General features: G+C 39.2%; 1 protein-coding gene across 11 annotated transcripts in view; it reads left to right on the forward strand.

The window, feature by feature from the left end:
* Positions 1-1,445: 1,445 nt before the first annotated feature.
* The window catches only part of gpr135 (G protein-coupled receptor 135), a 34,539-nt gene continuing 9,017 nt past the window's right edge, over positions 1,446-26,967 (forward strand). The window contains exons 1-5 of one of the 11 annotated variants that reach the window (XR_015097135.1): positions 1,450-1,772; positions 2,470-2,668; positions 4,137-4,169; positions 4,283-4,426; positions 7,524-7,696. Coding sequence is in view for 2 of the 11 variants with exons in the window: in XM_086095323.1 (XP_085951449.1) it covers positions 2,622-2,668 (47 nt within the window). In the remaining 9 variants the exon portion in view is untranslated. The other 10 variants (XR_015097136.1, XR_015097138.1, XR_015097140.1 and 7 more) reach the window with 10 other exon arrangements.

The raw sequence follows: 26,967 nt of genomic DNA on the forward strand, positions 1-26,967 counted from the left end.
AAAGGTGTACTTTGTCATTCCCCTCAGCAAAATGTTTGAACACATAATTCTCTCCTTCAGCAACCTTCGATGATGGTGGCAGGAAAAGGTACATGTAGAAAATTCCACTGCCATCACTAAATGCAATTGAAGTGTTCTCTTTTCCCTCTATGAACACTGTTGTACCTTCCTCCTCCAACGCCCATCGGTGTGCCTTCAATTCATTTTTCAAGACCACCATTTCGGCTTTAAGCAAGTTTGGGTTTGGCTTGTACAGTCTGAAACACAACACAAACTTTATTTTTTTTTAATTCAAACTGGAATAATGCTTTAAAACATTTTGCTGTGACTTGCTACAGATAACTGAATTGCATGACGTATTGACTTGCATTTCAATTCATTTAATTTAATTGTATTTACCTGTTTAGAGTCTTACCACATTAACATCGGCAAGTTTCACACTATAAGACATCACAACGAACAAAGCAAATTTAATGGGAGTAAAAAGTCACATAGGCTACCTGTCTCATTCTTAGGTGAGTTTGACTGACTGCTGATGGCAAGCCTTTTATAGCATGCCACTCACAATCACACACACATGTCATGTTTTACTTGAATTTGGTCTTCTTGCTTCCTTTTGTTTTTGTCGTGATCTGTTTTTTTAGGTCTTCCTTGTGTCTTCCTTTGTCTCGTCATGTGTAATCACGTCCACCTGTGTTGGTCTTTCCATTCACCGTCTTTATGACCCGCCCTAGTCTGCCTACAATTGGCTCATCAATCCTCATGTGTCAAGTTAGCCAATCTAATCAGCGAAGGCATCGCCTACCACCCGGCAGAGGTGTACTGACTGAAAAAGAAGAAGAAGAATACCCTGGACTACACCACTGCTTGCCATGTCCTGTTGTTGTTGTATTAGTGATGGGTCGATGAGGCGTCATGTACCGTTTCGACACATTTCAAAACTGTATTGATACTGTGTGTACCAAGACATGGAAAGGGGGAGAAGAGCATGGCTATACTGGATACTACGATGGTGTGTGTGTTTAAGGAGTTAGTTATTTACTGTATTCTCCTATACTAATTAATGAATTTGAAAATACAAGCTATCATTTTCCTTATGAAAAAAAATATATAAAGAGAGCTTGTGAGTGAAAAATGGACCATCACTGATGGAGTTCCCCTTTAAATAAAGTGTATAGAAAATGTGTGTGTGTGTGTGTGTGTGTGTGTGTGTGTGTGTGTGTGTGTGTGTGTGTGTGTGTGTGTGTGTGTGTGTGTGTGTGTGTGTGTGTGTGTGTGTGTGTGGAAGGGGGGGGGGGGCGTTTGTAATGGTTTGTTGAACCAAGGTATTCAAATTCAAACAGAAAAAAAGAGCGATGATGATGATGACATGTTGATATGGGATGGCTGCCGAATAAAGAGAGAGAGAGAGAGAGAGAGAGAGAGAGAGAGAGAGAGAGAGAGAGAGAGAGAGAGAGAGAGAGAGAGAGAGAGAGAGGCGACAATACGCTGTTTCCAATAAAACAGCAGCCAAAGGATCTAAACCGATTTTTAATACTTCGACTGGAAAATGAGCACTCGCAGATGGACAATGCATGCTTATTGAGGCCATTTTGGGGATAAAGAGCTTCAGATGTATAGCGACCTTGCTGGATTGTACTGTTTGATGTCTGTTGGGTTCGCAACACATCCGGAGAAGACGCGTTGAGCTTCAATCGTCACGACGAAGCGGGAGAGCGGAAAGAAAGCGCTTAGCCACGAATGAAATACACGAATCTGTGGTTGTCAGTGAGGTAAATGTAGAGTACAACTCAATGACGGGAAAATAAGCGTATCATCTGACGAGCCGTGATAATTAGGAAATTAGATTAAAATCACATAACATCCTTGCGAGTTTGTAAATGCTAACGATGTGTTTCCAAATATTTCATAATATGATGTGACACTGCTTGTTGAAATATGAAAAAAAGGGGAAATGGTATCTGTAAAGTAATACATGACAAAACAAACACAGTGCAGTCACTGGATATAATGCAACGTTTGCTACAAAGGGGCATACCAGAAACAAACAAAAAAAGACATACATCATGCCTTTTTTCCACTCAATAGAATGCCTTGATTCTGAGGATGAAAAGCTACAACAATCGCAGTCAGTCAATGACATTTCATTTCTTTAGAGGCAACAGCAAAATGCTCACTGGGAGCCCATGTGACATATAAACTATGGTCAAATTACTAGAGCTTAGAACTCATTGATTTTCTTCACAAGGCCACACATCCCTTTAAATTATTGCTTTAGATGATTAATGTTTGATTACACTGTATGCAAGCAGTCATCTCAGACTTATTGTTCTCTAATGGGACATCACAAAACATCAGGTACTTATTTTCAGCAAGTCAAAGAAATCAGTGCCAGAGACATATATGTCACATTTATTTTATTTCACTGTATGGTGGATTTTGAGACTGACATTTCCAAAACTACTAAAGGATGAAGAGGATCATCAATGATTTTGCTGAGGACAATGACTGTGCCTGCATGAAGGGATGGGCACACATAACTGTGTTTTGAGCCTCATCAGTGGAATCAGCCGTTAAGTACTGCCCCGTGGGGAAGCAGTGGCAGCAACAACACCACTGACATGTCAGTTTTGAGCACCACCAACCAACTGAATACCGATGTTTCAAGGTAATTCCTTCTGCTGTTGAGCTTTTTCTGTCATTTCATAAATTTCCATCTCTGACTTGAAAGATAAAGACACAAGGAGTATTCTAAGGCTTATATGGAGGACTAAAACTGCCATAAATTAGAAATAAATAAATGAATAAATAAATGACTAAAAGTGAAAATAAAAATGGATAGAAAATTATAATTCAAAAATTAAATACAAAAAAGTAAATATAAATGGAAATAAAAACAACAACAATAAATAGATATAAAGGTGCATTGTGCCATGTAAAAAGGTAATATTAAAGCTTTTTCACCAATGCCCAGATGAGTACGAAGAGCCCTGGCTGTTTTACTCTGACTGCACCTATCAGCTTTTATCTTCTCTTTATAGTACACTGAAAAAAAATTTCACCTCCATGTAAATGTGACATTAATATATAAGTATGTATAGTTAATAATAATGTTGAATATCATCAGGATGAGTAATTGATTTGACAGCATCAAAATTCATTAGTAAAAATCCAACAGAAATCTTTGTGTGAAATACTCATACTAAAATTAAGTTTATGTCTTTAAAATAAATTTGTATTTGAATCACAGATTACATTGTTTAAATGTTTGTAATAATAATTGTATGTTTCAACAAGATTTTTGAGAATGCACTACTGATATCAATTAGCTTGAAGTATATGTAATTATCAAACAAGTCAACTCAATTTTATTGGACAGTAACTTAATGTTTAAAAAAAAATCAAGTACAGTCCATGAGTGACGTCATTCCCTGGAGGCAGGCATGTCAGCGCATGCGCAGATGTGTTGGCGGCATTTCAGCATCAACTTGACCTGATCGTCCGTAAGTACCTGCTTTTTCATTACAGCCTTCCTAACTACTTACTCAAGCCTGACATGAGCATGAAACTAAGTTGTTAATAACTGCGGAAAAATTCTTCACTCAGACTAGATTTGTAGGTTGTTATCAGAACGTGTTAATATTAGTTCTCGAGGCGCCAGACCAACTTGGCACGACCAACGGTTTTCGAGTAACGACCAGACAAACCCCCGGTCCCCGCCACTTTCTCGCCTATTTCTCCACAATTTTAAGTGCGTCATGGGCTTATTTGAAACACTGTAGCTCGAACATTTAGCCTATTTCAAGGTGAAGACGGGTTTGGCAAAACTTTTCTACGTGATAAGTTAGCCATAAAACTTGTTAATAACTGCGGAAAGATTATTCACTCAGACTAGCTTTGTAGGTCGTTATCAAGACGCGTTAACGTTAGTTCTCGAGGCGCCGGACCACTCTGTGTTAATTTTCCGTGCAGGTCTACTGTCTTCGTCACTCACTGGAGCCAGAGTGTGTGTATCTCTTACTAGGCTTATTTTAAAAGTTCACAGTTCATTGTGGCTTGTTTTTTTGGTGGTTATGGGAAAAATATGACTTTGACTTTTTCGTGCATTCAACATATTTTCAAATTCTGCTTTGCAGCATGGGAAATAAACGTTGAGGAAGAGTGGAGAGGTAAGTTGTTTTGTATTAATGATGTAATACATTTTGTGGGAATTTTGACTATTAACTTGCAGTAAAAGTAACAGTTTTAATTTGTGATTACATTTTTTTCCCTTATGTTACAGAATAAGTGTGGGAGCCACAGAAGTCCACACCCAAAGATAGAGGGAGGACGAACAGTAGCTTGAACTCATATCATCATCACCACGCCTTGTTGGTTGATCTTTGCCCTGGGAGCTTTTGGGGGATCCCTATAAACCCACAGTAAGGTAACAGCATATGGAATGGCTGTGCAAGCTCTGCACGTTTGTGGCACCATCCAAAGGGAGACTTCTTAAACACTATCGACTGAAACATGGATATTTTGGTCATGGACACATTCTGCCTTGTATTCATTTGAACTGTCTGTGTTCCTTTAAAATTTGGGGTGGCTTGCGTACACACTTGTATAGAGCTCACAAATCAGAGGAAACTGGAAATCAACATAATGCAATAGCTTTCAAATGTAAAATTTGTAACTCTTGCTTTTCAAATACCAAAGATTATTTTCAGCACATTAACTGTCATCTTAAAAGACTAGAAACAGTAGAGTGTGTGTTTGATGGCTGTGAATTCAAAACAAACATATATGACACATATGCTACTCATAGGAGTCGAAAGCACACATTTTACTCATGTGATGATTTAAAGGCTGATGTCATTGTAAAACGTCCAAATTCTACTAGTGTCCAACAGAATGAAAGCCATTGTTCATTACTGTAATCAGCTGATGATGTGGAGTTGGAAACTCCTGTAGATTTAGATTGCGAAGGATATACAAGTGCATATGTGAAAATAATAGTTTCACTCTTGTTGAAGCTAGAAAACATTTATAATGTCACAGGTAAATGTTTAGATGACTTGGTGGAACAGCTCCAGTTTATTTGTGCTTCGTCATCTCAACATATTCCAAGTTTAGTGAGAAATATTTTGGCACAGAATTACTGCACTGTTGACGAAAATGTTATCAGTGAGTTAGTTGAAAAATTGCAACTCTGTAATCCTCTAACTAAAGCCTTTGGTCCTGATGGTCCCTTTAATTCTAAGTATAAGAGGGGGAAATACTTTAAAGAAAACTTCAATTTTATCGAACCAATTGAGTATATATTTGATATTTGATATATGTGCCCATCCTACAATCCTTACAGCAACTGTTAAACAACAAAAACTATTGTAAATAGCATACTGACAAGACATTCAGACAAGGCCTCACATCTTTAATCCTTTAAAGATAGCAAATACTTCAAGTTAAACAAGTTTTATTCAGATGGGGAGCTAAGAATTTTACTCATACATTACACGGATGATTTTGAAATATGTAACTCGCTTGGAACCTCGTGGAAAAACACTAAGTGACAGCCTTCTATTGGGTACTTGCAGATGTGTCCTCAGAATTGAGATCACAATCAACATCAATTAATTTGGCACTGCTTTGCAAAGCTAATGATGTCAAGAAATGTGGCTATGAAACTGTTCTTGGGCATCTCTTTTTTTCCCCTGCTATTGGCACAAATATCAGAGGAACAGAACAGTTTTCTGTGTTTCAGCAGATAATCTGGGCGCACATGTTTTGAGTGGTCTAGTGGAAAGTTTTACTGGGCATTACATATGTAGATTTTGCATTGGGGACCATTCAGACTACCAGCAAAAAGAGGTCTATTCTGGATTTTTTCCACCAAGAACAAAGGAAAATTATACATCACATGTTCAATCTGTAAAGGAAAATCCTGATCAGTTACATTGTTATGGTGTAAAGAAGATTTGTCCCTTAACAGAAAAAATTAAACATTTCCACTTTGTAACAGGGTACCCCCCAGATGTACTCCACGACCTCTTAGAAGGTGTAATACCATTGGAGTTAGCACTATGTCTTAACTTGTTTGTAAAAAAGCAATATTTCACTCTGCCACAACTGAACAATTTAATTACAAAGTTTCCATATAAGTGGACCGACAAAATTGACCGCCCTCAACTAATCCATGTACCAAGTCTTTCTTCTCACAGATTGGAAGAATTGGACACTACTGAGATTGTTACCATTTATAATTGGTACAAAGGTGCCAATGAACCGTGTCACTGAACCCACATGGCAAGTTCTCATGACTTTAAAAGATATTACTGAACTTGTGGTATCCCCTGTTCATAAAGAGGAGATTATTAGTTATCTCGATAAATTGATTTCTGAACATCGCCATGGACTATTGGAAGTTTTCCCTGACTTTAAGTTAACTCCAAAGTTCCATTTGTTCGAACATTATCCGGACGTGATAAAATGCTTTGGACCTTTGGTTTGTGTCTGGACGATGCGCTTTGAAGCGAAGCATAATTTTTTCAAAGTTGTGAGACACCAACATTTTCAGAAAATTTCTGCTCTCTCTCAGCAAAAAACAACAAATGATGATGGCTTATCATTTACAAGATGATGCTTTGAAACCTGCATTATGTGTGAGTAAAATAACTAGTATTCCATTGGCATTGCTGCATGCAGAGATACAGGAATCTTTTAAAAAAGCATATCCAACACAAACCACAGTGGAGCTGACAAGTGCACTGTCATATCACGGAAACAGATATGCTGTTGGGATGATTTTGCGCCATTGATCTATTGGTGGTCTACCCAATTTTGTGGAGATTTCACAAATTGTGATTGTGGGCAGTGATCTAAACTTCATTGTTAAGTTGCTCAACAGCTGGTATTATGAACATTTTAGGGGGTTTGTTTTGGAGCACCCTGGGAAGGTGACCATGCTGGGTGTAGAGCAACTTAGTGATACATATCCACTGACATCATACTGTGTGGGAGGGAATTGCATGTCCAGTTTAAAACGACATGTTATTGTCCAGTATTAGGTGAGTTAAAAGTGTAAAATGTTTGTTTTTGTACAGATGGACCATATTGTTGTGAAGGTGATTATCGATGATCACAGTGAGAAGCTCACACTTTCACAAGGGTTGCCAGAGACAGTGGAGCAATTGCATAAGACTGCGAAGGACACTTTTCAGATTCATGAGGAATTCACTCTTCAATACTTTGATGAGGACTTTTGTGACTTTTTTTTTTTTTACAATTCATTCTACTAAGGTTAAGCATAAGGGGACAATCAAAGTGGTTGTCGTTCCATCTATAGTGCTCACAATATCAACACCAGAAACTGAAAATGAGGGATTTTTCCAGCTTTGCTTCAAAAACATCGTCTTTGCAGTCATCCTCTAGTTCTGGAGACTACCAGTCAGATAGCACATCAACAGTGTCATCAAAACACACTCTACTGCTGAGCTCTGAAAGGACATCGTGGCAAGGTGAAGTTCAGATTCCACTTTTTTCAGTTGCTACAGACGCAGTACTAAAGAATGCAAATGGACAGCGGCTCACAATCCTGTCTGAATTTAAGAAGAGAGGTCGACTGTCATTGAGTTGATGTCCAACACTTTTGCACATAGACGACAGGATGTTGTCAACCTTCAACTGAGCATCAGAGAGATGTCTTGTTTGACATGTCACAGGTGAGAAGGAAAAAAATATCTGCAATACAATTTTATGCAAATGTAATTGGGCACCTTGCTTAAATCTAAGTCTGTAAATTAGTCCTTGTGTTTTTTTTCCTTTTCTTTTTTTTCTGTTTCTTTTCCCCCTCTTCAGGTCAATGCCGAGTTCCGTCAAATTACCATTGTAAATCTTGAGGCCAAATTCATGTTCAAGTTGGACCACTACACTCCGAAACTGCTTGCCATCTTCCAAGCCAAGAAAGGTCCTGCTGGAGAGAGCCATCGTCCAGAGATGAATATTCTACTACAGGTATTTTGGTTTACTCCTCTGCTGAGATAATTTTCTCCCCAACTTTGTTGTCACCAGACTCACCACTCTTTTCTTTTCCACCATAGTGTTTCTCAATCTGCTCTAACCATTTATGTCTTCTTCATATACAAAATATACTGCCCATTCTTGCTCCTCCAACCATCTATATGATAGGATGAATATTATTATAAAATTGTGATCATTTACCAACTGCTTCACTAGATTTTGTTGAGTTTTTTTTTAAATGTACAGTAGTCAAAAACTATTAAAAATATTTCATGAACTTATTAAAATAAATTATCAAATGATTATAATATGTTAATGGCACAAACTATTTTTTTATGCATAGAAAGCCCTTGATTTTAAGCTGTACCTACTAACGCCATGAATCCTTTTTTAGAGTGAGGTGAATCTGTCAAAATCTTCAAAATGAACATGTGCACAATAAAATTCATGCTAAATTAAAGTTAATTAAACTAAAAACAGCAAGGATTTTGAGTCAAAGTTTGGTTTACGTTTGAGAGCCAAAATCATCTTTTTATGGCTTTATATGCATTTTCAGCGCATGATTGTAAATTTGAGGTGACGGCTGGCAACAGTACTTTGACAGGTGTTGTTTGGCTTGCGTTCTTTCCTTCTTTTTCAATATTGTGCACTTACGCTACTTTGTAATTTACGCTCCATGTTTAAAATGGAATGTGCCTTAGATTGTTTTTATTATTGAAAAAAAAGGAAAAACATTAATAGAACTTATTTTATAAAACACTTTAAAAAAGCAACAACATTCAACTGGATTTTAGGAACACAACTTGAAGTGCAAAAAAACTTAAGGCAGGATAAATTATTTTATACATTGACCACATATAAAATAAGAATGTATCTTGCCTTAAAGTTGTGTTCCTAAATCCTGAATGGCCATATTAGACATTTTGAGTCGATTATGTATATATATTTTAATATAATAGACAAAAGCATTTTATCAAATAAAATAAGACAAAGCTCTATTTATCAGATTTTTTTGGGGGGGTCATCTGTAGAACGATCCGATTCAAACCATGACTTTTGTGATCCATTTCACCGCTAGTGAGTACTGTATTTTGTTAGCTGTTTAAATGTTTTCTCATCAACAGAGTGGAATCCCCATTGAAAAAAACTGAGAAGTTGTCATCAGATGCCTTGTTGATCACCTGGGAGAAGACGTGGGTGCCTTAATCAAGGAGTTTGAGGTGAGTGCAATAAAATACATAGTCAGCTACACCTTGCCCTTGTGTGTCTATTGAAGACTGCAACACTGCTCTTGTATCTTATGTCTAAATCAGATTGAATTAGCAATCCAAATACAATAAATATCTAAATCTAAAGTAATTCCACATTCCAAAAAACACACATGGTTAGGTTGACTGAACAACCTAAATTGTCCATTAAATTAAAATCTATTTTGTTTATGTATTGTCTCTTAGGTTGTCTAATGTCAAAGCAACAAACTTTAAAAGAAAAACTATAACAGGAAGAAACTTTGGACATAATTAGGATTGAGGCTGATTTAATTCAACATCATTGGAACATCTGTGACCTGGATTCATGAGGATATGTATAGATACCCCTTATTGAGTGTTTTAGTCATTATTATTCTTGATATTTGCATGGGCCTCTCCATATTCAAAGTTGTTTTATGCTAATTCAAATAGCAGACTTAGAACTTAGAATATTAAACTTAGAACCTTGATGTTTGTATAGCTGATTTTATGTTGTTTGGTGATTTATTTTATTCTGGTGACATTCTGCCCGCTCTAACTGCTTTCCTTTTCAATGGCTACAGACTTCTGATGATTCTACCATCAATGTGGAAGAGGAGCTGGGAACACAGACAATGGCTCTGTACATTCTGTGAAGCTCAAAGGGATTCAGGGATTTAGGGATCGTAATTGAAGGATCCATTGTACTAAATCACCTTGGGGATGTCAGCAGAGCATGCTGCTACTTTCTTGGACTAATGTATGCTCTAGATCTAAAATACCCCAAAAATCTAAAATACACTTTTGAAGTATTTCAAAAAATATTCGTTGATGCTGGGAACCTGTCAACAAGGGTGCAAAGATTAAAAAATAAAGCCATGATGTAGTTGTCTGTAGGGTAAGAACCAATGAGACTCAAATAGCTCACTAATTCCTGACGGTATGATTTTTCAGAAGGCTTTGAGTCTCTTTGGTGCTCACCCAACTTCCAATCATGAGGCCACATGCTGGAGATGACGTTTTTGTTAGTTATATTAATCTGTTTTACATTGGTTGTTGAATTACATTTTAAAGAAGTATGGACATTGGTTGCACACATTACAATCATGTTCCCCCAACATGATTATGATATTTTGTGCAATTGGCCTATTCATGTTGGTAAAACATGATTTTAATGTGTACAACCAACATTCATACTTCTTTTTAATGTAGCGGGCTGTTTTATCCCACTGCAGTTTTTGTGGAAAGTATTTAAGAATTTGGAGCCCTGTTAAACCCTATTTAGCACGTGCAATATGCTTAATGTGGCTGCCAGGTATGTGCACTTGTTAAAGGAGTAAATTTTAAAGTATGGACATTGGTTGGACATGTTTTAATTATGTTCCCCCAACATGATTATGATATTTTATGCAATTGGCCTATTCATGTTGGTAAAACATGATTTTAATGTTATCCATCCAACGTCCATATTTTCTTTTCTTTTATGTAACTGGGGGGGGGGGGGGTAATTGAACCCTTCTGTTTGATTGCACTGCACTTTGCAGAATATTTACGAGGAGGGGGGGCACTGTTTGGCAATTGCAATTTATGACTAATGTTGCATTTGTGCAAATGTGGGGGAGGGGAATGCAATTTTCTGCGGGATAGTTGTTTTAAAATAAAATGTTCCTGTATTGTGAGCTCTTGGTCATATTTGTTGATAGTAGCACTGAATATCTTCAAATTACAATAAACAAGTTAAATAAAGTACAACACAATTTTAATTAAGTTAGCACACATGTTTTCAGTTATATTTGCTTAGTTTCTTTAGTGTTTTGTACTCAGATTTTTCATAGGGTTACCACAGCATTTCAGTTACATTTACTTAATTTATGAAGTAATTGTGACAAGTCAATTCATTCAGACATACTTGAAAATATTACTTGGAATTACTCAGCATTTTAGTCACATTTACTTAATTTATCTACTAGTTGAGCCAAGTCAATTCATTCAGATGTACTATTACTGCATACTTGGATTTACTCATGATTCATGCTTTCTTTTAACCAATGTCAGAACTTTCCAATTTACTCAATATCTTTGAATGTAAAAATGTTTCACCAATTATATTAAGTCAAATGCAATATTAGTTTTATGAGTGTAGAGTGTGCGGACCCTCACACCCCAAAGTTTTTTTGGGGAGTGGAGGGGCAGAGTTTTTCTTCCTCATTTGAAGTCTTGTCTTCGTTTGTCAAATGTGGCTGTCGCTTTAAGATCGTGCACGTACTCGCACGCGCATCATGAACGAGCCTGACACAGATGCTGCAGTTAAGCTTTGGGCCAGAGATGGCGAGTAAAAAAGTGACAAACTGCACAAAGATCCTTTAAGGTTTTATTCATAACTTTAAGTGCTTTTAACAGCACTAATTGTTTTAATGCTCGATTAACGACCGCCCCTTATTTGTAAAGCCTCTACTGAAGGGAATTCCAGGCATGACGGAGGAGAAAGTCCACGTCAAAATTACCCAATAGAAATGCACTGTACTACACTCGAGCTAAAACGCACAATGTTTAAGGGGCAGAATGTTAGCGTGGAGGAGCCATTTGGACTGTGTAGCACTACCGCCAGTTCTCTGCTTTGGAAGAACGCACTCGGTTAGCCATTAGCAACGAGCTAGGTTTCTCCAGCTCTCCCAAGAGGTGTCCATGGGCTTTCATTCCTGTGAAAGCCAAGAGCCGAATGGACGTCATCTTGTCAGTTGGAGTGACCCCAAGCGACTTGATCTTTAGATGTGAGGCATATTTTATGCAGCAACTCTAGAAAACAGCTTGTTAAGTGTAACAGTCTTTTTCTTGGCTCGCTATCGCTTGCAGCGGAGCGGGCGGCTTGCAGTAAAGTGGCGTCACTTTACAATCACTGCGCAAAATAAAAGCGTTCAACGTCGTTCAAAGGAATCACTAACACAATTTAGCAGTAATAAATTACATAATAATGCATATATTTGTGGATACTTGCATCAAGTTGCATTTTACAGCTTTAAAAATGTGCAGAAGTTCACAAGTTACTTCATGTTAAAAATTAGATAGCTCTTAATATGAAAAGATCGTTTATGTTTTGTTTCCAGTAAAGTTGTGCTATTTTACATGTGCATCTGTATTGAACTTACCAAAATAAAAGCATTCAAACGTTGTGCAAAGGAGTCACTGTAATTTAGCAATAATAAATTAAATAACAATGCATATATTTGTAGGGACTGGGGTCAAGTTATAGTCAGCTATTAATATGAAAAGAAAAATGCAGAAAGTTGTCACCATTGTCTTACAAATGCAATTATGCCATGCACGTAGTGACAGAAAAATGACCAATACAAATCAATGTCACACTCGTTTTTTTTTACAGTACAGAACCTATTTTTAATTTTAATTTTTTAAAGGAATTATTATGAAATTACTGTATCATTGACTAAAAAATGCAACCATATTTCTATGAAATTAAAAGAATTTCTTCCCTATTTTATGTTAACAAGAGAATGAAATACGCACACATATATATATATATGAGGTGTCAGTCAATTAAAAATTTTAATCGTAGTTAATCGCATAACTTCAATAATTAACTGACGATTAATCGCAAATTAATCGCACATTTTTTATCTCGATTTCTATCAAAATTTATAATAAAGTTACAATATTTTTTTCTAATTTTTCATACTCTTGTTAACATACAAGAGTATGAAAAAAAATATGAATTGTTATGAAATTACTGATTCAATGACTAAAAATGCAACCATATTTCTATTACATTAACAGTTCTTCCTGTTAATGTAATAGAAATATGGTTGCATTTTTAGTCATTGAATCAGTAATTTCATAACAATTCATATTTTTCCCCAAAATTCAAAATAGGTAAAATTAATAAATATTACTGTACTGTAAAAAACAAGCGTAAAATTGATTTTTATGTCACTAAATGGCATAATTGCGTTTGTAAGACAATGGCGACAGCTCAGTGCATTTTTCTTTTCATATTAAGATCTGACTAATTTTTTAACATGAAGTAACTTGTGAAATTCTATACATTTTAAAAACTGTAAAATACAACTTGCCCCCAGTCCCCACAAATATATGCATTTTTATTTAATTTATTACTGCTAAAATGTGTTACAGTGACTCTGTTGTACAACGTTGAATGCTTTTATTTTTGTTAAGTTCAATACGGGTGCAAATTGTAAAATGACTCAACTTTACTGGAAACTAACCATAATCGTGTTTTTTTCATATTAAGAGCTATCTAATTTTTAACATGAAGTCACTTGCGAATTTCTGCACATTTTTAAAATGGTAAAATACAACTTGATGCCAGGGGTCTATTTCACAAAGCAAATTCAGTGAGAACTCTGGGTCAAGAAACCCTGAAATGTGGGAAACTACATTTTCCGTTTCAGAAAGGGAGATGGCAGGTTTTTCACAATGAACCTCGAGGGTTTCTTTGTCCCCGGCTCCTTTCGGCCACACTTCCTCATTTATTCAGTCCGCTGTGGTGAGTTTTTGCGTAAATACGCCTAAAGTCTATAGCGCAAAGTCCATGTCCTTTTGACAATGACTCTATTGATGGAAGGTGCCGCAATATTGCGCAGGGAATTAAATATTCTTCGTGAGATTGTTATCAGACCGCGCATAGATATGCTGGCATTTCCGGACAGTTATCTTTTTGAACGGTACTGTTTCACATCACAGTCCATCATCTACATACACAACTTAATCCGTCCTCACATTTGCAACATTACCAGCTATAGTCATTTACTCACATCACAGCATATATTATGTGTTGCGTTCCGTTTTTTTCTTACAACCGTTTGAATAATGTTTTTATAAGTGCGCTTCTCCCCCGCATGAGTTACCATTCAGCAGGTTTCCCCTGTAATATTATTGTGATCGCAAAGGACTACATTTAAATGTACGCATTGACCCGACACCCAAGCATCAACGTTCTCCCACACCGCCTTTCTCTATGGGGAGCCGCTCCGGTGTTGCACTTTTTTTTCTAAACACATGCTCAAATTCGCCATAGGATCACATTTCGATTTTCAGTTGAGAGGGGTAAAAAATAAATAAAAATGCAGAAGGTGGCGTCGCGTTTCCCCGTTGCCATGGTGACTCGACGAATAGGGACTCGGGAATGTGGACTTTTTAGTGTAGTGGCAATGCTAGGTCAAACTACTCTGCGTTGATATAACTACCTCAAATTGGCTGTTCTGGAACCGAAAACGCAGTTTCTATCTCAGGGCATGTCAACTCGCTGTTCAGGGTTAGTCTCTGTTTGTTGAACATGCTTTGTGAAATAGACCCCAGTCTTCACAGATCTATGCATTATTATTTAACTTATTACTGCTAAATTGTGTTAAAGTAACTCCTTTGAACAATGTTGAATGCTTTTATTTTGTTTAGTTCAGATTGATATTAAGTGGCGCCGCTTTACTGCAAGCCACAGACGCTGGCGCTCTGCTGCAAGCGAGCCAAATGCACTTAAGAGCTATTTTCTGGAATTGCTGAATAAAATACGCTTCACATCTAAATATCAAGTGGCTTGGAGTCACTCCAATTGGCTCTCACAGGAGTTTAAGAGTGCCCATGGACACCTTATGGAGAGCTGGAGCAACCTAGCTCATTGCTAACGGCTAACCGAGTGAGTTCTTTCAAAGCAGAAAACCGGCGGTAGTGCTACACAGTCCAAATGGTTCCTCCACTTATTCTGCCCCTTAAACATTGTGTATTGTAGCTCCATTGCAGTACAGTGCATTTCTATTGGTTAATTTTGACATGGACGTTTCTGCTGCGTTGCAACTGGAATTCCCTTCAGTAGAGGCTTTCCAAAAAGGGGCGGTCGTTAATCGAGCATTAAACAATTTTGTGCCGTTAAAGGCACTTTAAGGTAACGAGATATTAACGCGATAATTCTGACACCCTATATATATATATACCCATATATATATATATATATATAGTGCTGCTCAAAAGTTTGTGGACCTTTTGTGGATTTTCCAATTGTTTCAACCTGATTTTGTTGTTCAATCTGAACCATTATATTTTATATAATGGTTTAGCATTTCAATGCATTGCTCTTTTTTAAAAATCAATTGTGTAGTCAAAACTAAATAAAAAAGAGTTTTGGGTTAATCATGTAGGTGCAAATCTAAGTGAACCCTGAGCTGGGGGGGGGGGGGGGGGGGAGCGCGCAGAGCGTCTCAGCTCTGAAATGCTTCGGACAACTGAGACAGACACACTACACGCTCGCACCCGTCGACAGGAACGCGCAACCTTCTTTTCCGCTGTGCACCGGTCTTTTTCGAAAATTTCTTTTTTTCTTCCAAATAATTATATTGCTGATAAAATTAGTACAAAAATACATCCTACCAAGCGACCATGCACCAGTCTCCCTTACCCTACAAGTTGATTATACCTTTAAACCACCCCCGACATGGCGTTTTAACATCTCACTGCTAAACGACGCAGCGTTTGACAAAATTATAAGAAGAGAGTGGGCAGACTTTTTGGAAATAAATGACTCTCCAGACTAATCTCCATCTCTTCTCTGGGAAGCTGGGAAAGCGGTAATTAGAGGTAAAATTATATCATATTCATATTATAAAAAGAAACAGGATCAAAAATTAGAAAAAGACGTGGAAGATCAAATTAAACAACTGTTGTAGGAGTACGCAATAAACCCAAATAACCAAATATGGACTGACTTACAAAATACAAAGATACAGTTAGACGATATGCTATCTAAAAAGACAACAATTACAATACAACAATTGAGATACAACAACTTTGAATGTAATAACAAATCAGGTACATTTCTTGCAAACCAACTTCAACGCAATCGGGAAAAATCTCTTATAACGGCTATTAAAGGGACAACTGGTGAATGCATATTTAAACTTTTTTCTAAAATCATCTAATATACAATGGCCGCTTATTCATCCCACATTACAACATAAAAGCAAGCGCTCTCTCTCTCTCTCTCTCTCTCTCTCTCTCTCTCTCTCTCTCTCTCTCTCTCTCTCTCTCTCTCTCTCTCTCTCTCTCTCTCTCTCTCTCTCTCTCTCTCTCTCTCTCTCTCTCTCTCTCTCTCTCTCTCTCTCTCTCTCTCTCTCCCTCTCCCCCCCTGTCGAGCAATTTACTTCAGATTGGCTGGATTCCAGGAGCATGCTGAGAGTAGGCATCCCTGGATTTTTCTGCCGTGCTGTGCCTGGAGTAGATGAATGTATCAAAGCTTCTGAGAGTAAGCATTAATCATGCAAGTAAAAAAAATAAAAAATAAAGAAAGAAAAAAGAAACTGATGAAAACTCTGCGTGAGTTATTTTTTTTCACTCAGATTGTTAAAATATTAAGATAAATACTGGAGCAAAGCCATACGCCTACTTTCATGATCGCTTTCAACTGTTATTCACTTGAAAGTATCTCTGGGTAGTTTGATGACAATCAGCACGAGTAGCAGTCGTTAGCTAATTATTGTTCACTTTGCTTTCCAACATGCACAGAGCAATAACCAGCCATTCAGATTCTGGACTAGTAGGCCTGTCATGATAATTGCTATATCGACTTTTCGACTCGATAGTCATTTATGCGTGGTTGTTTACATACGTCAACCACCAAAGTTGGCACTCATACGCATGTAACGGCTTTTGAAAACCGTTTGAAACGGTTCGGTTTGACTGTTTCAGTTTCATTCGCATGTGTCTTATCGGTACATAGGCACACACAACTTAAAAAAAAAAACTTTTATTGATGAGGCACAGCAGTGTACAGCAGGCATTAATACTGTATAGCCGTCCGATTTCACTAATTAACACTAAAATTTAAATTATCACTAAGGCTTTCGCATCTAAACTAGAAACAGTAATCTCGACAATCATTCATAGCGACCAAACAGGCTTTATTAAAGGTCGTCACTCTACTAATAATATTAGGAGGCTCTTTAACCTTATTAGCATGTCACAGCGGCATGATAAAAAGGCAGTTATTATATCATTGGATGCAGAAAAAGCTTTCGACAAAGTTAACTGGTCCTTACTCTTTGCTGTTTTAAATACATTTGGCTTTGGGAAGTCATTTATTCACTGGGTGTCAGTATTGTATGATTCTCCTAAAGCTCAGTTACTACTAATGGGATTATAGAGTTTTACTCACAAAGAGGCACAAGACAGGGATGCCCATTGTCCCCTTTATTATTTGCAATATTTATTGAGCCGCTTGCATTAGCTATATGCCAGGAAAGAAGGATTCAATGAATTCACTCTGGGGTAACAGAACACAAAATTAATCTATATGCCAATGATATTTTACTTTATTTATAAAAGCCTGCTATTTTGTTAGGGGAAGTATTTAACTTCATAACAAAATTCTCACATTTATCAGATTATTCTATTAACTGGACAAAACCAACACTACTACCTATTACAGAAAATTCATGGAACCCTGCAAGCCAGGACCCACACTACTCATTTCCTATAGGTAATTTAAAATACTTAGGCATAAAAATCTCACCTAAATTAACTGATCTAATTCATTTAAACTTTACTCCACTTCTGGATAGCATTTATAGTGATTTGGAGTGCTGGAATAATCTTCCTATTTCTCTAATAGGACGAATAGCCACCATTAAAATGAAAGTTTTACTCAAAAAAAAAAAAACATTTCTCAATGATTCCATTTAAATCTACGGCCAGTTGTTGGACTCGGCCGTTACAAAATTTTACTGGAATAAAAAAAAAGCAAAGATTAGTCTATCTACTCTTCAGAAAAGTAAATCCAAAGGAGGTCTAGAGGCACCAAATTTTATGCACTACTACATAGCTAACCAGCTACAATATATCATTCTACGGGCACAACCCAACAGAGATAATAACTGTTGGCTGGAACTAGAACAGAAGGATTGTAATAACCTCAGACTTCTAGATTTACACTTTATTACAACATCGATTAAGCGACACAATTGTTTTAAAAACCCAATGATTTCCGCCACCCTGACTGCCTGGTGGAAGGCACTAGAAATTACAAAAGCCCAAGAGGAGCCCTGCGGGCTTTCTCCCCTATGGCATAACCCGACTTTCAACTTAACAACCAATCGTTTTATTTAGGTGTGTGGGAGCAGAAAGGAATTACACATCTCCACCATATTTTCTCAGATAATATGTTTATATCATATACATCCTTGCTCCAAAAATACAAAATAAGAAAAGGGACATTTTTTACATTATCTGCAAGTTAAAAGTATGATAAAGAAACAAATTCCAACACTTCGGGGGTACGCTACAACCGCCTGTTTTAGCTAAAGATATTACCAAGCTCTCTCCGACAACAACAAAAAAACTCTCAAAAATATATAAGTTACTTTCATTTACTGATAAAATGTCTTTACCCATCTCGAAAAAAATGACAAAACACACAAATTTACAACTTATCCAATATAAAATGATTCATAGAACATACATTACTTAATATATGATGAAGAAAATGTGGTTGTGGTGGGTGGCGGGGGGTGGATGGGGTGCACGGGGGGGGCGTGGGTGGAGCGGGGGCTGTGGGCCGTTGGGATGCCTGGCGGGCCTGCCCCGTTCTGCTGCGTTGGGTTGGGGGCGCGGGCCGTGTTGGGGGCACTCCTGGCTCCTGGGTTTGCTCTCCGGCCGGTGGCCCCTGCGGGGCCTAGGGGTTGTCCCTTGGCGCTGCCGTGTCCTGGGGGGCCCTGGGGGGTTGTGCTTGCTCTGTCCTGCCCGGGGTCGACGGCTCCCCTCTTTGGTGGAGGTTTTCATGCATGCCATATCCACCACACCAGCATCTATCGAAATTCAAACACAATCTGCTTCTTCCTCTAGTCGTTGAATCGGTGGAGGCTGTGTCTTTGGATCTCACTCTGCTTCATCTATCCTTCCTTCCTTTCCTCAGTCTTTCCTTTGGTCTCTTGAGGTTGTTGGAAATCAATTCTTTGATTTCTGCGTGTTCAAATAAATTCAAAGTTGAAATCTGTGAACAACTTTGCCAGCTTTATTTCAGATTCTGAAAGTCACTTGGAGCTACTGCTCAATCATCGCAGCTCACCCACGAATGTGTTCTTCTCAAAGTTCATGCATGCATATATACAGAAATCGTTCCCTCCCCCTGTCATTGACCATTTGGCCTCTTCTCAACATGTGGTATTTCCTGTCACCACAATTCTTCACACCCCCTCTTCTTATCTTAAACACTTCTTAAAAGGATGTGCCACTTGGCCCCCCCCTTCTCCCTCTACCAGAGATTCCCCATAAAACCCCACACAGAGCACAGCCCCCCCCCCCCTTTGATCTTGTCCTGTCAGCAGAGTGAGATACAATCTGGCCAACTCCTATTGAGTTCTTTCAGTCCTTAACAAATGTGAGGTAAACAATTGTCTTCCTAGATAAACTATTGAACTCTGTAGAGCTTTCCCGCATATCTGCCTTGTGGATTCCGACACCTCACTTCCTTAGGAGAAAACAGACCACATTCCACTGACACATGGGAACAGTTTCACATATCTAACTAAAATCAAAAACACATTGAAGAATATATATGTAAAACAGAAAAACAATGTTAATAATTCTATCATTCCCTCATTTGAACTATTCTATAGTTCAACACATTAGATATTGTTTTTAAAGGAAAATGCCAGCGGCATCCTCATCCCCCTCATTCGAAGCAACAGGAGACATCCATTGATTAGCAACAGCTACCATCATATGAGACGACTTATTTTGTACATCCTGTTTCTCAATTGCAGTGGTAATAAGTCTTTGGCAAAGTGAACGAATACATGGAATAAAACAACATCCACAAATCGTTAATAGCGCAGTGAAAACAGCCGCAGATATCAAAATTGAGGAAATCAAAGCTTTATAACGGCCAAACACATTCATCCAATTATCCCATACAGAAGTATCTACACCAGATTGCTCCTTCATTTTCTTATTGAGTGTTCGCAGCCCTTCAATTGCAATTGTCAGACTTCCATCTGGAGCAGTATTGTTAGGAATAAAAGTGCAACACTGATCTCCAAACATTGAGCAAACTCCGCCCTTTTCTGCCAGCAACATATCTAGTGCAATTCGATTTTGGAATGTCATCAAAGATGTGGCGGCTAACTGGCCGCGTACAGCCTCAAAGCCAGACTGAGTCCAATTTCCTAGCCTTTGTACATTATAATGTATATAATTAATTCTATCTACATTTTTGTTTATGGTGCACCACCAGCAAATTACAGATTCGAATCCTGAGAGTACTTGATCAGTTAATTTGTATTCATCTGGCACACCTCTTGGTACTCCAATTGCATCAATGTAGGTGGGAACATTCTGCTCTTGCCAAGAATGTCTTTTGGTCCTCTGGAAAGAAGGAGGTTTTGGTTCCCAACTATCAATCATTTGTAACAGGTTATCAATAGAGATGGGGTAGATTTGTACTGGCATGAGAAGGGTTATGAGGGCACAATATCCTTTTGTATTTAAAGGCAACTTATCAAATATTCTGTTGTCACCGCACCACCAGTATATGTCCGCTCTGGATTTCGGTTGGAACTTCTGTCCCACATCTACTATCGACACGCACTGAGTAATGTGATTTAATTTTCCCAATTGTTCTCCAGTGCCTGTCATTTTAATACATGTAAAATTACCATTTGCAACTGTGTTTGAAAATACTGGTTTAGTTTTCTGCCAATCGACGAGGGGATACACCTTATCCCATTTCGAGCATTTGACATTGGGGACAGCCTTATTCATTAGTTCCAATATACAGTGATCATCTATTTTAGCCGGAATGATTCTCAATAAAGGACGCGGACCTACACATACCACACAGTTGTTTTTATCAGAGGCTCGAGCCGCTTCATTCGCCAATAATAGCCAATTGTTACTGCCCCCGGAAAATCCTTTTGTAACCCGAAACCTCTCAACTATTCCCTCAGTTGGTACGCTGACCGCCTTTACTCCGCTCTCCATTGTGTATTTAGTCATTTTTGGCTGTTCTAAATTACTCATTGTTTTATTTACGCATACTAAAATGGGGAAATATGGGTCATGTCCGGAGAATCAGGCCCACAACAAAAATCCAAAACAGGAGGCGTTATCAATTGTTGTGTTAGGCGACCGTAATCCCCTTCTGGAAAAATAAAGTTCATATAGAGTCGCCCCCCCCATATTACGCAATGTTATTCTTTTGCTAAAGAAGACTGCCTCCTCACTAGTTCCCGGACGCCAGTATCTTCCATCCTGTGTTGTTATCAGAGCATTCCAATCTCGTCGTACATGACCTGTCAAATACCACCAGTATTTTATCCAATCTTCCCCCTTAGTCTGTCTCCCCCTACCAAATCCCTTTAAGGATCTAATAGGAATTTTAACAGAAGTGTTTGTATTTGGAGCAACTGTCACAGCAATTGATTTATCATAAGTCCAGAATGTGACCCAGGGATTATATGTAGACTTAATACTTCGCTTAATACGATACGTTGTAATTGCGTTCAAAGTTGTGTCAAAAGGCTGACAAAAGTACCAAGTCATCATGAGAAGAAAGGTCGCAGTACAGCAGAAGGATATGTTTTTCAGCTTTGAAGCCATCTCGTAATGGAGTTCTTTGAAGGTCTTTTTGAATGAAAAGAGTGTCGCAATAGTTCGTCTCTTCTTTTAAGAATTTGGGGTAGACTACCCAAATTCTTCGATTTGCCACCTGGGATTATTCTGCCCAAAAAATGTGACTGTTCATTCAATGGTTGCCCAAGAAAAGGCACTTGATCTTGATCTTCGTTCAATAAGATTGAATGATGTCCTCAAACGACAGCTCCTGAGCCGGAAACTGGATCATCAGTTGATGTGGCTCCTAGATCGGGACATCCGATGATTGCAGGTTGGATTGTTGAGCCAGCTGGTTTCCCTGCCGGCCTGGTGGATGACAGGTGGTACCAGGTGTCCCCCTTCTTATGCAAACGCACTGCACAGAACGTTCTCTCGGTTACACGATGTGGGCCTGTCCACCTGGGGAAAGACCATTTTCGCTTAGTTACCGTCAACCACACATATTCACAATCATTTATTTCTAAAGGAGCAACTGGCCACTTTTTTGTTAGCTTAGAGAACGTAGACACTAATTGTTTTAGTACTGGAGGTTCTTCAATGTGTGACTCTTCCAGCGGCACATTTGGAGCTGGAAATGGTCTGTTTTTGTGACCTTCAAATGGAGTCCAGCCTTTAGCTGAGTTTAATGACATTCGCACATTCATTAGTGCAATAGGAAGAGCTTGTAGCCAATTCAAATTTGATGAGGCCAGTGCTTTAGCTAATTTTTCTTTTATGTTTCTATTCATTCTCTCGACCTGTCCTTGAGATTGGGGATGATATACGGACCCAAATGTATGTCTTAGTCCCAATGTTTTTTCTACTTCCTGTAGATGTTTATTTTTGAAATGAGTCCCATTATCTGATCTAATTTTCCTGGGAAACCCATGTGATGGGATGTAATGATTTATCAAATGTTTTACCACAACCTCTGCGGTTTCAGATTTGCATTGATATGCCTCCGGCCATCCGGAAAAGGAGTCCACAATTACCAACAAATATCGGTACCCTTGTACGGGCCTGATCATGTCAGTAAAATCCATTGAGATTATTTGTCCGGGGCAGTCACTTCTGGATCGTGAGTGCCCTGGGGAGGTTTAGATGTAGGCATACTGTTAAATTTATTGCAAACATTGCAGTCCTGCAGTTCACTTTTAACAATTTGTCTCATGTAAGGATGCCACCAATTCTGCAGCCGTCTCATCACTTCTTCTGTACCCACATGGCAAAGTCCATGTGCTTCAGAAATCAGGTTTTTTAATTGCTTCTGTGATGGGATATATTTACCTTGTTTCTGCCATACACCTGCTTCATCCTTTTGTCCTCCTTTTCCCAGCCACACACTCTGTTCTTCTGGACTGGCCTTTTCTTGCCACAGCTTAATTGTTTCCGTAGTTATTTTTTGTCCTAATTCACCTTCACTCACCATCAGTTGTAAGGTTGGGCTGTATACCCTGCTGCATGTTTTGCAGCCCTGTCTGCGGAATCATTTCCCACTGACACAAAATCATTAGTTTTTGAATGACCTTTACACTTAATTATAGCTACTGCGTTAGGCAGGAGCAAAGCTTTTTTTAATTCAAGTATGTCCTGATGGTGTTTAATAGGCGTCCCTGAAGCCGTCATAAAGTAATTTCTTTGCCATTCTTTCATGGCTGTGTGTATCACTACATGTGCATACGCCGAGTCAGTGTAAATGTTCACAGTCTTATCTTTGGCTAACTGAAGTGCAGCTATCAAAGCCACTATCTCCGCTCTTTGAGCTGACTGTGGTCCTGTGAGTCTGTCTGCCACTAACAGATCAAAGGATGCTCCAATCATCTGTGTTACCGCAAAACCTGACTGAAGTCCTTCATTGCCCTTAAAACAACAGCCATCAGTAAATAACGTCAAGTCTGGGTCATTTATTGCGGTATCGTAAAGATCTTTTCTCAGTGAGTTGTCTTCCAGAATTCGTTGAGTGCAGCAGTGGGATTGTCCCTCAATTATGCCATCTGCCATGTTAATCCCCTCATGTACAAACAAAATGTGAGGTTGTGTTAGAACTGATTCAATCTTTCTCTGTCGTCCCCCTGTCATAGTAAATGCTTGGCTGGTTATGTATTGTACTGTACTATGAGCTGTACGTACTGTCAGCGGATGATGTAGCACAATATGAGATGTTTTCTGAATCAAGCGAGCTAATGCTGAAGCAAAAGCTGCGCACAGCGGGTGACGTTGTTCATATCTTTCCAGAGGTGTCGATGCATAAAGACAAACATGTCTATTACCATCTTCCCCCTTCTGAAAAAGAACAGCTGACACACTGCTGGATTTTTCAGAAACATCAAGGAAGAACATTTTAGTGTAGTCAGGAACTACAAGAGCTGCAGCTGAAGACAAAAATTGTTTCAGCAGAACAAAAGAGTTCTCAGCAGCATGTGTCCAATTTAGAACAAGCGACAGGTTTCTCATTCCCTTTTCATTCACCAATTCTCTTAATGTGTGAGTCAGTTCCGCAAAATCCGGAACATGATGTCTGGAAAAGTTACACAGACCCAGAAAAGCCAACATTTGTTTAACATTTGTCGGTTTAGGATGGTGCAAAATGACATCTTTATGCGACGGAGAAATACCTGTTCCATGCCTCGATATAAGTCGACCCAAGAATGAAACCTGAGGCCGGGCAATCTGAAGTTTGCTTTTGGAGCACTTCAAGCCCACCGAAGCCAGGTGACTCAAAAGGAGCTGTGTAGCTTGAAGGCAGGACTCCTCGGAAGGCGCAGCAAGGAGCAGATCATCTACATACTGCACTAAAAGAACATCAGTAGGAAGTTGGAGAGGTGACAGCAATTGCCTAAGAGAAGCATTGAACGCACCAGGAGACAGCACAAAACCCTGAGGAAGCCGGGTGTAGGAATAACATTCATTATTCCACAAAAATGCAAAATACTTCCTCATAGACAAGTCAAGAGGAATGCAAAAAAATGCATTTGCAAGGTCAATGCAGGTAAAATGCGTGTGCAACGGAGATATCTGTGACAGAGCTGAATGAGGATTTGGCACCGGCAGCGAGGGTGTCAGAACTTTAGCATTGATCGCCCTGAGATCATGCACCATTCGGAATTCGCCAGTATTTTTCTTTACTACTGGGAGAATGGGAGTATTGTAATCAGACCTATCCATCTTACAAAGAACTCCTGCTTTCAGCAACCCATCAATTGTTACTGAGATGCCAAGTCGCCCCTCCTCCTTCATCGGGTACTGTGGTACCCAAACGGAGCCAGGTTTCATTTCAAAAGACACAGGTGCAACTTTACACAGTCCCACATCAGTCGGGTCAGTAGACCACAGTGCAGCAGGCATGGAGTGTAAGATGTCACCAGCAAGCTCACTGTCAGATGTCTCTCGGCCATGATGTCGGTCCAAAAGTTGATGTTCTAAGACAGACATGGAAATAAACAAATCAGATTTAATCCAATAGGCATCAAGAGATTTGGAATACAGTAAATCTGTATGAATTGAAGGCTGCCAATCCGTCGCTTTTGTGCAAGCCAGGACAAATGGACCTAAATCCTTCGCCGTATGCTGGGATGACACCATCAAAGAAATGTGAGGATGACATGCCAGCACAGATACACCAGGTGGTACTGCCATCTCATACCATCGAGACTGTTCCTCCGTCAGAACAACCGAAAAAGCCACTCCAGCAGGTCCTGCAAACAGATCACCCACACGCAACTCCCAAACATTGTCAACAATTGCACTGAAAGCTTCACTGTATAACTCATCACCACATCTGTCGTAAAATAGTGTACAATGTATACAATCCGATATCACATCATATGACCTGAGATGTCGCACCCAGGAGGACCAAGTTTTCCAAAACGTCTCCGCTTCCCTCCAGCCGGGGGAATCAGTGTCAATCTTTGCCCAGTACATGTCAGCAGAGGAACATGTCATGGCGTGTGAAGTCACCACAGGGAACTGGGAGGAGACATTCGAGGAGGAATCACCCCCGCAGTGAAAAGTATGTCCATCTGGGAACTGAAGCGTCAGCCCCTCTGGCCTGCATTGAATCAATGGAGCAGTCCTTATGAGAAGATCCCTTCCCAAAAGATTCACAGGACAACTTGGAGCATAAACAAACGAATGCATAAATGTTTGCGAGCAGCACTTTGTCTGCAACGGGTTCGTCATGTGCAGGATAGTGTTTTCTCCCTTGAATCCAACCAACGAGATGCCATCATTGGAGAGCGTACTTCCATTTGGTAAAGTCATAATGGTAGAGTGGCGTGCTCCAGTGTCTACCATAAATGATAAAGTAGTTCCGCTCACCTTTAATGCAATCATAGGCTCCTGCAGTGCACATAAGGTGGATTCTGGGCCCCGTCATTGTGGATACTGTCCGCTACGTGGCGGCAGAAATCGCTGATTCGGCACCGGCGGATACAGTTGCTGGGATGAAGTCTGGCGTGGAGGAACATTTCGTGACTCACGTCCTCTTGGCTGGTAATAGCCGCGTCCGCCCTGTAGACGCCTTCCACCTCTGCTTCTGCCACGTAGGTGATTTCGACAGGTGTCTCAATTGTGGACGTTTCGGCCCAGTGGCCGAAACGTCCACAATTGAAACACTGGTCCTGGCTGATAGCTGATCTCGATTGATACATAGCACACTCAGAAACAAGAATAGGTGATGAGTCAACAGTAGAAGCCGGGAGAGCAAAAGTCTCCTCTGTACTTTTTTTCAAAGTCTGCAATTGTATAGCCGCCAATTGTAATTCAGTAGACCTATGTTTGTCAGTTTTAGATTCAAGATCTTTCGCATACCTTCTCAGATGATGTTTCAGATGAGAACCACCGTACGTGTTCAGAGCCAGGCAAATCGGGATTCACTTCCATGGCCTGCCTCACAGACTTATGGACACCTTTTAGCACTGCCGCACGAAAAACTTGAGAGTACAGTGTAGAATCAGTTGGCAAATGACCAGTCTTTAAGGAAAATTCCACAAGAGCACGGTCGATAAATGTCGCAGCCTCTTCATCAACTTTCGGAGCGTACAGTAAATCAGATATGACCACATCCGGAAGCGGAAACAATCCACCTAGCGCTCCAAACAGCGTCAAATAATCCTCACGGGACAATGCCTCACCG

The sequence above is a fragment of the Leptonotus elevatus genome, chromosome 14, assembly GCF_054856555.1.
Source record: "Leptonotus elevatus isolate MCC_2025b chromosome 14, RoL_Lele_1.0, whole genome shotgun sequence".
NCBI classification, from domain to species: domain Eukaryota; kingdom Metazoa; phylum Chordata; class Actinopteri; order Syngnathiformes; family Syngnathidae; genus Leptonotus; species Leptonotus elevatus.